Raw genomic sequence first — 13,384 nt, 5'->3', positions numbered from 1 at the left:
ATGTGTTGAGTGCGTTGTTAAATAAAACACATTTCTTTCTTTCCTCTCAAAGACTAAATGTCAAAATTACCAAATGTTTGATATCCAATAGCTGATGATTAATAAATCAATGTGCTTTAATGGTGTCGTTAAACAAAACCAACTTTAACTTTAATATCTAGATGGTGATTGAGGTCAGTAAGAAATACCTGCCTCAAATGGCATGCTGTTTTGAGGATCCACGACTAAACCTCCACATCAAGGACGGATTTGAGTTCATGGGTCAGCACAAGGGGGAGTATGATGTCATCATTACAGATTCCAGCGACCCTATAGGTGAGTATTTAAAACAGACTGCCCCAAGTTTGCTGCCATTGTTCGGACCAGTCCATTATAATGGGTTGGGGGTGTCAGAAGTGTCATAGGTTAGAGGTCAGGTTAAGTGAAATATGTGAGTATTTAAATCAGACCGAGTTTGCTGCTATTATTTGGACCAGTCCATTATTGTATTGAGGGTGGGAAGGAGTGTTGTAGGTTAGAGGTCAGGTTAAATATTCCATAAAAAGAAAAAACAGTTTTGACAGAGTTATGAACCTTTAACTTAAGAGATACACAGGGAATAACTGGTTACTGTCTTAAGATATGGGCTTTATCCTGCGAAGGTTAGAATGGCGAATGCAGCGAGGCTCTGCCGAGTATCATCAACCTAGCAAGGCTTTTGCCGTATGACATCATACAAAATACATGACGTCATTCTTTGTAAGATGCTAGCTACATTCTGTCACATTAAAAAAGCGTTTGTAAACTGCAATTCATAAACAAATATACAAGTTTTGTATTGTTATCGCAAAACTAAAATTAAAACAAATGATTTAAAGAGTATGTTTATTGAAAATCTAGTCTGAACTACTCGAGTCGAGTCGGGCTTTTGTCACGTGACCAAAAATATAGAGATTTATCTAGTCATCGTATCTTGACAATGAATACAGTGATTGCAGGATAAAAAATTTCTTTTCCTGACTTTTTTCTTTTTGCAATGTCTCAAGATACTGAGCTGCAATTTTGTGTATAGCTTTATCATGTACTGGCAAGATCAAGTTTAATTTTAATTTTAATTAAGATCAAGTTTACTTTTCATGACGATTTATCCCATTTTTTTAAAGAGTTACGGCCCTTAAATTTAGGAGATACGAAAATATTTTGGGCCCGGTAGGGGAGATGTATTGTTTCAGTAGTACTCCTAGAATGCTTCTTAATGATTAAAATTACTTATGAAATAAAAAATAAAAAAATTCAGAATATCAGTGTTTGCATGTTCAGCAAGGTTCTGGTTGTTTTCATATACATTTGTAGTAGCCCAAAGATGTATTTTAATTCCCAATAATTTTGAATGTACAAAAAATATATAATATATTAAGAATTAAGATGACGTTTGAGCTTCTACAAACATTAGGACAACCAAAGCCAGTTTGCATATTAAATAGGCATTGATATTAAAAACTAAACAATTAATGTAGTTGGAGGTAGTCTCACTCTGAGGCATTTTTAAAAAAATTATTTTTATTAAATTTTTAAAATGATTTCTCTTTGTAGGACCTGCATCAGCGTTGTTTGAGAAGTCGTATTACGAGTTGATGAAGAAAGCGTTGAAACCTGGAGGAGTCGTCTGTAGTCAAGGTAAGACGGGGATCCAGGGATCCAGGGCTCCTAGAATTTTTATAAAATCCACTAGCCATGGGATCAATGATTTTAAAAATTTACTAGCCATGATTAAAAATCCATTAGCTCTACTTTACTTTAAGTTAATACAATTTTACTAAATAATAGTAATAATCAGATATGTCACCTAAAGAGGGAGATAGAGCTTAAAATCATTTAATATTGGGGGCTGGGGTGGCAGCATGATATTCATATTTACAAAACAGACAAAACTGCAACATTTGACCCAAAAAAAATCACTAGTCGTCGATCATGGTAGTTATTTACTAGCCCAACATTGAATATCACTAGCCATGGGAGTGGGGCTACCACAGTCTAGAAGGCCTGGTATCAAATCATTCACAAAAATAACAGTTAAAGTTTTTGTTTTGTTTAACGACACCACTAGAACACACTGATTTATTAATCATCAGCTGTGGGATGTCAAGCATTTGGTAATTCTGACATATATGTATAGAAATTATTTTGCCAAATTAAAATACTGTAAAATACTTTATTTTCATGTGGAATTTATTTTTGCATTTGAATAAAATTCGTGAAAATAAATTCCACGCGAAATTAAAGGCTGGCGAAAATTGGACATTAAAAAAAAAAGTAGTCTCGTTCTATCAGATCCGAGACCACATTAGTTTCCGCGGCACGAGATTGCATGTATAGTAGTAACAATGCGATACTTAACACTTTATATCAAGAAGCGATATCAAAGTAAAGACAATATATTACATGATAATAAACCATAAAAAGTTTTGTATGTTTTCTTTCATAACTGCTGGCAATAAAAGTAAGACACATGTTTAAAAAACAGAAGTAAACATCACAGTATGTTAAAATCTGGAAGTGAAATTTGTTTGGGTTGAGCTTGTATGCTGTAGTGATACTATAGACCAAATCGTAGTTCATATTGGGACTTCACACCAAAGGTTTTATTTGCCTGTTTATCAATCATAAACGGTACTGAACAAGTATTTTGACAGTAATAAATAATGTTTACATAAAGCTTGCGCTAGCATTGTACCTTCAAATTCCGTTTTGTTTAAATGTTCGGTTTTTATTAAAAAGTTTGAGGATTACGAAAAAAGCACGGGGTAGCCTAAGCACCTTGCATAAACTTACAGTAAACAATAAACGTCAAAATTATTAACCTCAGAACTGGTACTTAAAAATTGTTTTATTGGGGGAGGGATGGGAATTTGCGAAAATGTTCGCAAACTTACTCATTTTCATTAAATTGCAAAAATTTGATCCCGTGAAAATAAAGTATTTTACAGTAAACTTCACCAGTCGATTATAAAATTAACAACTGGCAAATTTGGCGAGAGTTAAAGCTAGCTATGAGAAAGCTGGACTGATCGCTTCCCTTGAAAATGCAATGAATGAATGACGACCTAGCACAAAATACCACATCGGCTATTGGGTGTCAAAGTAAGATATATGGTTATCAGCATCAATGTAAAATTAAACAATTACTAACGAAATTAGTTATAGTTCTAAAAAGCACAATGAAGCATATTAACAGTAAATACCAAAAATATAAAATGATAAATATATCTTCAAACAGACAAAAATATATTGATGCTCGTTACTGTAGACAGGGTGACCAGAACATTTCACCAAATTATCTATTAAACTTCCTATTACATTTATCTATTAACCTAGTATTCTTATTTATTAAACTGTACACGGGGTGAGACGTAGCCCACTGGTAAAGAGCTTGCTTGATGCGCGGTCGGTTTAGGATCGATCCCCATCAGTGGGCCCATTGGGCTATTTCTCGCTTCAGCCAGTGCACCACGACATGTACATCAATGGCCGTGGTATGTGCTATCCTGTCTATGGAATGGTGCATATGAAAGATCCTTTGCTGCTAATCGAAAAGAGTAGCCCATGAAGTGGCGACAGCAGGTTTCCTCTCTCAATATCTGTGAGGTCCTTAACCATGTCCAATGCCATATAACCGTAAATAAAATGTGTTGAGTGCATTGTTAAATGAACCATTTCCTTCCTTCCTTCATTCTATTAAAATGTAGAATTCTTGTTATTTTCTAACAAAATATCAATTGTAAACTGATGGTGTGTTCTGTATTGTGATTGGTTAATTACATTCTTTTTTCGGGATCAAATGAAAATAACACCAGGAGAACTAATGATGTCATTAGCAATTGGAACAGGCGAAATTGACAATTCAAGGGTCTACAGTTTGATTGTAGTCAGGTTTTGTTTTCAAGAAATACAAATATACAGTTAGTTCCATAGAAAAAACGATTCAGTTTACAATGGACATAACCATATGGAGTTTTTTGATTTGCGGGTGTTATTGTCTATTTGATGCCTGCAAATGTTTCATTTGTAACCTCAGGTTAATGCCTTCGGTAAGAAATGACATTTGCGGGATCAAATGGACAATAACACCTGCAAATCTTAAAAACTCCAATTGGTTATCTCCTAATTCTAACATGCATTTATTTCATCAAATTAAAATAGCAAATAGCGAATTTAGCGAGTGCCAGAGCTAGCCCTGAAAGATGTCTGTGACTGTGTGGTATTGTGTGTTTCAGGAGAATGTATCTGGCTTCATCTGGATCTCATTAAGGACATGCATGACTTCTGCAAGACACTGTACCCCTCGGTTGATTACGCGTACACGGCGATACCCACGTACCCGAGTGGCCAGATAGGATTTATTCTCTGTAGTTTAAATCCGGTAAGTACACACATCATTCAGCATTCTCACTGGGAGAAAATTAAAGGGGAGGGGAGACTGGCTACAGAACTGCTAACCCTTCAAAAATAAAACCCCCAGAAAACTCGAAGTTTGATGATGTGACAAATACGATGCCGATATGATAAAACTTAAATGTTTTTATTGCTCCAATAAAATATAACTGTATGAAACAGGCAAATGAATACTGGCATGGGACATAATAGAAGCTGTTAAAAATACTGATTAAATTATGTAATGGTAAACTATTGAAGCCCATCAGGGGTACAGTGCTCACTTGATGCACAGTCGGTGGGCCTATTGGGCTATTTCTTGTTCTAGCCAGTGCAGCACGACTGGTATATCAAAGGCCGTGGTATGTACTACCCTGTCTGTGGGATGGTGCATATAAAAGATCCCTTGCTACTTATCGGATAGATTAGCTTATGAAGTGGCGACAGCAGGTTTCCTCTTTTAATATCTGTGTTGTCCTTAACCATATGTTTGACGCCAAATAACCGTAGATAAAATGTGTTGAGTGCATCATTAAATAAAAGATTTCCTTCCTTCCCATAAGTTTTTGTCAATTATGTTTTCGTCAATTGCGTTTACAGGCCAACCGGCCATGGCTAGTTTCCTTTGATATTGAAAATGCAGACTGTCATATCAATTATTTCAGTGTAGATAAAAGTGCATTTGTAAATTGCAGAGTGGGTACAAATGAAGCCGAGTGTGGTAAAAAGTGAAAGGGAGTGAGCTCTGTGGTGTAGTGGATAAGCTGCTGGACAATCAAGCTGACAACAGTGGTTCAAATCCCGTCAAAGCTGGCTCACACATTCATTCATCTTTCTCATCTATCACCCTCTGCCTATCATTCTCATTATCTTAATATAAAAAACTTTCCAATTTCTCCCGCAATTTCAATCTGTTTCAACCCTTTCAAAAGTAGTGCTTTTTTGTGTAAAATGGATGTACTCCGGCCAGGTTTAGAGGGTGTGTTTGTTTAAACCAATATGCTGGGAGAAAGACCTGGACAACAGGGGTTGTCCTTTTCAGGGTGTGTGTCCCCCAGACAGGCAAAGGTACAAACAAAAATCCACAGGCCTGCTGAATGTTATAGCCACTAACGCTATATAGGAACACATAGCGAAATTAATTGTGGTCTGTGGCCAGTACATGTGTATTCTGTCTCTTCGTCCCTCCTCAGCTTCCTCCCTCCTCAGCTAAGTAAATATATGTACACTAAATAGTTCTTTGAAATGTTTTGATGTATTGTTAAACCAACATTCTTTTCCTTTCGTTGTACAGGATATTGATTTTCGAGAACCAGTCAGGATATTAACTGAAGCTGACGTGCTCAAGATGAAACTTAAATATTATAACCAGCATATCCACGCTGCATCTTTCATTCTTCCCGAGTTTGCAAGAAAGGTATGCAGTGTTAAACTTAACCCTCTTTACTCTAGCAGAACGTAGCCCAGTAGTGAAGAGTCTGCCTGATACACAGTCAGTCTAGAATCGATACCCGTCGGTCAACTCACTGGGCTATTTCTCGTTCCAGCCAGTGCTCCACAACTGGTGTAAAAAAAGCTGCGGTATGTGCTATCCTGTCTATGGGATGATGCATATAAAAGATCCCTTGCTGCTGATCGGAAAGAGTAGCCCATGAAGTGGCGGCAGCAGATTCCCTCTCTCATTAACTGTGGTGTGACGCCATGTAACCTTAATTAAAATGTGTTGAGTGTATCATTAAATATAACATTCCTTCCATCCATTCGTATTAACTTCAGACCTCACTATGAAAACTGATGCGCGGTTGGTTTGGGATCAGTGCACCACGACTGGTATATCAAAGCCCATGGTATGTGCTATCCTGTCTGTGGGATGGAACATATAAAAGATCCCATGCTGCTAATCGAAAAGAGCAGCCCATGAAGTGGCAACAGCAGGTTTCATCCCTCAATATCTGTGTGGTCCTTAACCATATGTCCGATGCCATATAACCGTTAAATAAACCATGTCCTTCCTTCCTTCCCTTAAACGACTAGGACTGAAACTGAATCACTCTGGACATCATCCTTTGTATTTAGAAATGCCTCAAGATATTGAGTTGACATTTGGTGTATAGATTTATTATGTAATGTTACAGATAAAAGTTTGACTTTGAGATGGCGATTTACTAATATTTCACAGAGGTATGACCCTTGAATGTAGGAGATATGAAAATTAGTTTTTATTACTTCATTGGTTTTTTTTGCAATGCTTGAAAATATTGAGATGAAATTTTGTATATATAGCTTTGTCATGTACTGTTCAACTTTTATGGTTACTTGCACATTTTTCACAGAGTTATGGCCTTTGAATTTAGGAGATAAAAACATTAGTTGGCGCCAGTAGGGGACAGGTATTGCTTTAGCAGTACTCTCAGAATGCTTGTTTCATAGGACTAAATCACTTGCCAATTTTTTGTTTTGTTTTTCAGAAACTTTGCAGCAAGCAAACAGTGTAGGATACTCCAAGAAATGTCAAACCTCCAAGAGAATGGCGATCAAGTATTTGTGCTCGCGTTTTTGTTTATTTATTATTTTTGTTCAACATAAACAAAATGCATGGCTCAGCTTCAAGATCTGAAAATGTTTAAAAAAAATTCTTTTATTCGAGACATTTCACACTCATTCAAACCATGTTCTAGAGGGAAGGGGTTAACATCAGGGATTGAAATAAGTCACGATCATTCATTCAGATTACCACATATCAAGAAAGTCTACCACTTAAATTTGGGTAGCCCAGTGGTAAAGCGTTCGCTTGATGTGCAGTCGGTCTAGGATCGATCCCCGTTGGTGGACCCATTGTGCTATTTCACGTTCCAGCCAGTGTTTCACAATTTGTATAACAAAGGCTGTGGTATGTGCTATCCTGTGTGGGATGGTGCATATAAAAGATCCCTTGCTGCTAATCGAAAAGAGTAGCCCATGAAATGGTGACAGCGGGTTACCTCTTTCAATATCTGTGTGGTCCTTAACCATATGTCTGACGCCATATAACCGTAAATAAAATGTGTTGAGTGCATTGTTAAATAAAACATTTCCTTATTTATTCGAGACATTTCAGACTAGCATGCATTCGAACTATGTTCTAGAGGGAAGGGGTAAACATATCAGGGATTGAAATAAGTTGTGATCATTCAGATTACCACATATCAAGAAAGTCGAGAACGGTTCTCTGTTCTCCACAAAATCTTATTAAACTGAAATTACGCCAGTTAAATTTTGATCAACTGAATGTTATTTGGATACACATGCAGTATCAGTACAGCGAGACCAGTCGTATGAATGAATAGCAAAGTACAGTGAAACCCCTCTAAACCGGACACCCTCAGGACCAAGTAAAATGTTCAGTTTTAAGAGGTATCCAGTTTAGAGAGGTTCTCTTCTGTACAGATATTTAAAAGAGGGTTGCATAAAACCAGTTTTCAGGGAGTTTCAGTTTACAGATTGTCCAGTTTTTTAGAGCTTTCACTGTATCGGTGTGTGTCTGCAAAGAGATTTTATAGCAACAAGGGAAATATAAATAGGTCGTAACCTATAGTTAAACACCACTAGAGCACATTGATTTCTTAATCATCGACTATTGGATGTGAAACATTTGGTAATTTGACATAGTCTCGGAGAGGAAATCAGCGACATTTTTCCGTTAGTAGCAAGGGATTTTTTATATGCACCATCCCAAAGACAGGATAGCACATGCCATGGCCTTTGTTATATCAGTTGTGGTGCACTGAATGGAATAAGAAATGGCCCAATTGGCCCACTGACGGGGATCGATCCCAGACGGACAGCATATCAAGTGAGCGCTGTAACAATGAGCTATGTCCCACCCCATCATTAAAGTTTGTTTTGTTTAACGACACCACTAGAGCACATTGATTAATTAATCATCGACTATTGGATGTCAAACGTTTGGTAATTCTGACTCGTAGTCATCGGAGGAAACCCGCAACATTTTTCCATTAGCAGCAAGGGATCTTTTATAGGCACTTTTTCCACAGACAGGACAGCACATACTACAGCCTTTGATATACCAGTCATGGGGCACTGGTTGGGATAAGGAAAAAGACGAATCACAGAATGATTCCTTTGAGAAGATTTGATCTTGTGATGCAAGCATCTCAGGCTAATACTGTACTGAACAAAATCCCACCCCTTATGGCAATCGTAACAACTGAAAATATTCATACAGCCCAGTTTCTCCTATATAATTATTGTTGGCTGCAAAACAACCAGTTCATAAAACTTACCAACACACATTTTTTAGCTGTACATGTATCTAAACTTTGAAATACAGTCCGAACAAAATGTAGAGAGTGGTAGTATTTATAATTATATATTATGATTATTTTTAATTAATAATATACCTTAGCTATATGGGCTGTCTGTCTAGGACAGTGGGTTAGTTGTTAGTAGTTAGTGAGAGAGAAGAGGGTGTAATGGTCTTACACTTACCCATTGAGTTGTTAAAACTTGCTCTGGGTGGGAGCCAGTACCGGGCTGCGAACCCTGTACCTACCTGCCTTATGTCCGATGGCCTAACCACGACACCAATAATATAAATTGCTTTTTATTGGTGGGCCAAAATAACTAAGGACTGTTCCACAACTGATCAAGTTGGGGAGGTGTGAGGCACAAACATTATTGAGATATTCACGATTTGCCACACTTGAAAAAAAATGTCACAGGAATGATAAACTGATTGACAAGTTTTCCATGGTTTGCTATGTGATGTACACTTTCCATAATTTGCCACACTGGTTACGAATACCATACTAGTTGACACGGCTAGCTTTGGCACTCACAAAACTGGTGAATTTTATTTTAATTTGGCGAATAAATTTCATGTAATAATTGTTATTTTGTTAGAAAATAATTGGGTTTTCGCAATTTGTGAAGTTTAAATATGATTTAGCGAAATGTTCTAGCCCTGAGTTGAAAAAGTTTTCATGGTTTGCCATACTCTTTTAAAAAGGTTTCCAGGGTTTGCCACACTGGTTAAGAATGCCATACTGGTTGAGAAAGGTTTGCAGGGTTTACCACACTGGTTAAGAATGCCATGCTGGTTCAGAAAGGTTTGCAGGGTTTGTCACACCGATTAAGAATGCCATACTGGTTCAGAAAGGTTTGCAGGGTTTGTCACACTGATTAAGAATGTCACACTGATTAAGAATGTCATACTGATGGAGAAAGGTTTGCAGGGTTTGTTACACTGGTTAAGAATGCCATACTGGTTCAGAAAGGTTTGCCACACTGGTTAAGAATGCCATACTTGTTGATATTGTTTTCCACACTGGTTGATAAAAGGTTATTACAGTTTTCATTAGTTCTGATTAACAACTACCATCGAGAGAGAGAGAGAGAGAGAGAGAGAGAGAGAGAGATAGAGAGATCAAAACATTGATCAAATATATTATTGTACAAATGTTTTTGATGACAGTCTCTGATCAGAGAAAAAGTTCCAGCTTTTGCCACACTGGTTAATAATGCCATACTGTTTCCAGGGTTTGCCACACTCGTAAATCAAAAGATATACTGGCTACTACTGTTTTCCAGTGTTTGCCATGCTGGTTGATACTGTTTTCCAGGGTTTGCCATGCTGGTTGATACTGTTTTCCAGGGTTTGCCATGCTGGTTGATACTGTTTTCCAGGGTTTGCCATGCCGGTTGATAAAAGGTTATTGTAGTTTACACTGGTTCGGATTAACGACAACACCATCTAAATATAAAGAGAAAAAAAATCCATTAATTAAATATTACACTACACATTTTTTTTTTCACAATACTTCCAGACTGTATGCTTCGCTGGCAATCAATCTAATAGTTTTCTTACACTTATTGGCTAGTGGTGTCGTTAAACAAAACAAACTTTAACTTTCTTACTCTTGTTGGAGAAAACACTGAGATTTGCTATATCATACAGTGACATCCAACATGGTGTAGGATCAATTTAAAAGCCTTCTGATTAGCTGCTTGAGGACATGTAGAGAATACAATATTACACTTGTGTCCATTAGATCCTATTATTTTTACAACTCTATTTGAAACTAATGTTTAAAGCCCAACTCTTTCACTTTGCGATACATTTTGATACAGCGTAAATGGCATCACAGGAGCTGCAAACAGAAATGGCATATCTAACATCCACTAATGTAATATTCACTGTATATACCATCAACAGCTCTCTCTTCGATGTACTCTTCACACATCGGACAGTTCTGTATTGAGGTACAGCATCTCTGACACACGATCTTGTGTCCGCACGGTTTCAGGGTCACGTCTGATATCTGCTTCAGACATACCACACACGGCAGGGCCAGGGGGAACGACGTCACCAGCTGCTCACCCCTCTTTCTCGGTCCTTTTGGTGTGGGTGGTCTGGCTTTGAGGAACGCTTGGCTGTAATAGATGGTTTAATTACATGAACACCGAGTAATAGTTCAGTTCAGTAATAAACCTACAACGCGGGAGCAACTGTTCCCCCAACCCCCGAGCTAGTGCAAATCTTCCAATTCGAGCAAAGAAAACCAAGATATGTGGGCGAAATGAGCTTGCCAGAAACCATTTCACCATGTATTTCCACCATTCTATCCGTAATATTTATTAGTTCAGTCTTTGTACCAAAACGTTCACTTAAAAAAATAAGCCCGATGCCAACAGGACCAAGCAAAAAGTCTAGTTTTAAGGGATGAGTGGTTTAGAGAGGTCATGTTCTGTACTGATATGTAATTATAACAGGGACCATGGAATTATGGTTTACAGAGGGTCCAGTTTCTATTGAATTCCCGTTTACACGGGGTCAGGTTTTTCGGGGTTTCACGGTATTTAATTATCAATCTAACACTCCCATTGTAGAGAATCCTGTGAGATTTGTGTTATCACACATATGGGTGTTTGACATCTGATTGGTTGCTTCATGGTGAGGACCTAGACTGCAAAGCCACATTGATGAATGAAATGAACACTACTGAAACTGATGGGGCTGTGATATATTAAGGTTCACAATCTGATTAAAATTAGCTCTACTGGGTCTACCAGTAGATCTAACAGCATTGCTTGGACTCCCATGTCCAGGTGACATTTCATCTATAAATAACAATTTAAATATCGACCAATTACATTTCGCCTTTTTTTAGCGTTATTCTAAAAATATCGGGCGAGACTATTTATGCAATAGGCGAACTTGTTGATCTATTTCAACATTGAAAAAAACAGGGTGGAAAGTGCAGTAATAAACTCTGGATTGTATACTAGTACAAATAGATTTTATTGCTATACCATCACGTTTTGTTTTGGGTTTTTTCGTCTTAAACTAATTTTATATAAAATTTTATATTTCAATTAGTTTCCGGCATACTTCGTAATTCACCCGAATCATTTCGTATACCCTCGGCATAATCCCGAATGTTTTCAAATTCCTTTCAAATCACTGCCATGATTTTGCAAGTAAGGTTTTGATTGGTCGAATGAAAGATCAACTGGACATGAACTCCAACGGGCTGCTGTTAGATGGCCTCAGATTACAGTTATCTTCCTATTTGGTTGTCGAAAAAAAAGGAAATTTGACCGCGCAAGTAGTCTGCTGTTTGACTGATTATTTCATGGCAGACGGCTATGAAGTGGCGACTATTTGACTGAACTGACAGGGGAGAGCATGTAGTTTTGTAAAAGTGTAAGCCAAATGACATTGAAATCTTCCGTTTTACCTAATTTTTGGTGTAAAATGGGTTCTACCTCTCCACTGCCTGGTTTAGAGGGTGGAAACCTTTTAAATAGTGATATGCTGGTTAAATTCAAGGAGCTGGACAACAGGGGTTGTCCTTTCCAGGGATATGTGTCCCCCTTTTGTACCATACAAAAATCCACGGGCTGTCACGATTATCTTAATAAAAGTGTTATAGCCACTAAGGCTATATAGAAACATATAGCGAAATTAATTGTGGTCCGAGGCCAGATCCACATGTAATAGTGGAGCTAATTTTAATTAGATTGTAAGGTTCACAAACTGGATTTAGCTCCATCTCTCCAACAAGACGGTACTACTGCAAAAACAAGCCATTGATCTGCTATGATCTAGGTTGAATTAAAGTATAATATTAAACAGACTGTAAAAAAACAAACTTTTTTTCGATGTAGAAGTTGATGCCCTTTCTGATGAAGTACGTTATTTGGCGATGTCATGCGGGTGTCCAGGTTGTTATTCTTGACAAAAGGCTCTGGTGGCGTTTTCACATCAGGTAAACACGCGATTCGAATTCTGTCGCGCTACGCCCTCGCTCATTCCTGACTCCAGGCCAAACAACTCTGCTTCCTGAAAACAAACACAATGCGGATGAATGACATTTAATTGTTGTTTGGTTTATTTTTTTGAACCATTTTCTGTTTTTGTTTTGGGTTTTTTTTTTTTTTGGGGGGGGGGGTCAGCATGTTCTTTCCAGATATTGCACATGTTGATGCTGTTCTGATTCTCAGCTATCTGACTCAACATAGTGTTGGCCAAAATGCTGCTGTAAGATCCTGAAAAATCCATTGGATGGTGACATAATATAATATAGTCAGAGGAGTCAGGGTCATACAAAAAGCTTTCCATCCTTTTACCAAATTATTAATGCCAACTGAACAATGAAGTCTATACTTGGAAATAGATGCAATGGAGAATGATTTGTATCAAAATCAAAAAATCCATCAGCTTACTATCTATCATCATTCCTGGATCTATATCTACAGCGTGGTCTATATCTCGGTCTTTCTTCGTCTCTCCCTAGCTTTCTCTTTAGCTCTCTCTCTCTAGACTCTCTGAAGCTCTCTCTACTCTCTCTCTCTCTCTCATCTACATCAGAACTGGGACAATTACAGAGTCCCAGAGAAAACAAAATTATCCCTTGGTTATCGTGGGTGGTCGTTTTTGCTCGAACATATCTATAGGCCTAATCTTGTGGCT

At 37.6% G+C, this 13,384-nt stretch overlaps 1 protein-coding gene and 1 long non-coding RNA gene across 3 annotated transcripts in view; one reads left to right on the top strand and one right to left on the bottom strand.

Annotated features, from left to right (window-relative positions):
- LOC121389994 (spermidine synthase-like) overlaps nt 1-13,384 on the top strand; it is a 30,825-nt gene that overhangs the window by 11,463 nt on the left and 5,978 nt on the right. Inside the window, exons 4-8 of one of the 2 annotated variants that reach the window (XM_041521686.1) lie at nt 162-315; nt 1,573-1,656; nt 4,254-4,399; nt 5,705-5,827; nt 6,879-6,948. In XM_041521686.1, coding sequence (XP_041377620.1) covers nt 162-315; nt 1,573-1,656; nt 4,254-4,399; nt 5,705-5,827; nt 6,879-6,905 — 534 coding nt within the window. In that variant the 3' untranslated portion in view covers nt 6,906-6,948. Of the gene's footprint in view, nt 1-161; nt 316-1,572; nt 1,657-4,253; nt 4,400-5,704; nt 5,828-6,878; nt 7,054-13,384 lie in introns of those variants that run through there. The other variant, XM_041521685.1, reaches the window with a different exon arrangement.
- On the bottom strand, nt 8,379-12,629 carry LOC121389995. Its single transcript, XR_005960134.1, has 3 exons — nt 12,565-12,629; nt 10,616-10,842; nt 8,379-10,162 (listed from the first exon to the last, which is right to left on the bottom strand). It is a non-coding gene; the product is annotated as an uncharacterized LOC121389995 (long non-coding RNA).

The sequence above is a fragment of the Gigantopelta aegis genome, chromosome 15, assembly GCF_016097555.1.
Source record: "Gigantopelta aegis isolate Gae_Host chromosome 15, Gae_host_genome, whole genome shotgun sequence".
NCBI lineage: Eukaryota > Metazoa > Mollusca > Gastropoda > Neomphalida > Peltospiridae > Gigantopelta > Gigantopelta aegis.
The sequence above is the reverse complement of the archived record's forward strand: the minus strand, read 5'-3'. Positions and strand labels throughout refer to the sequence as shown.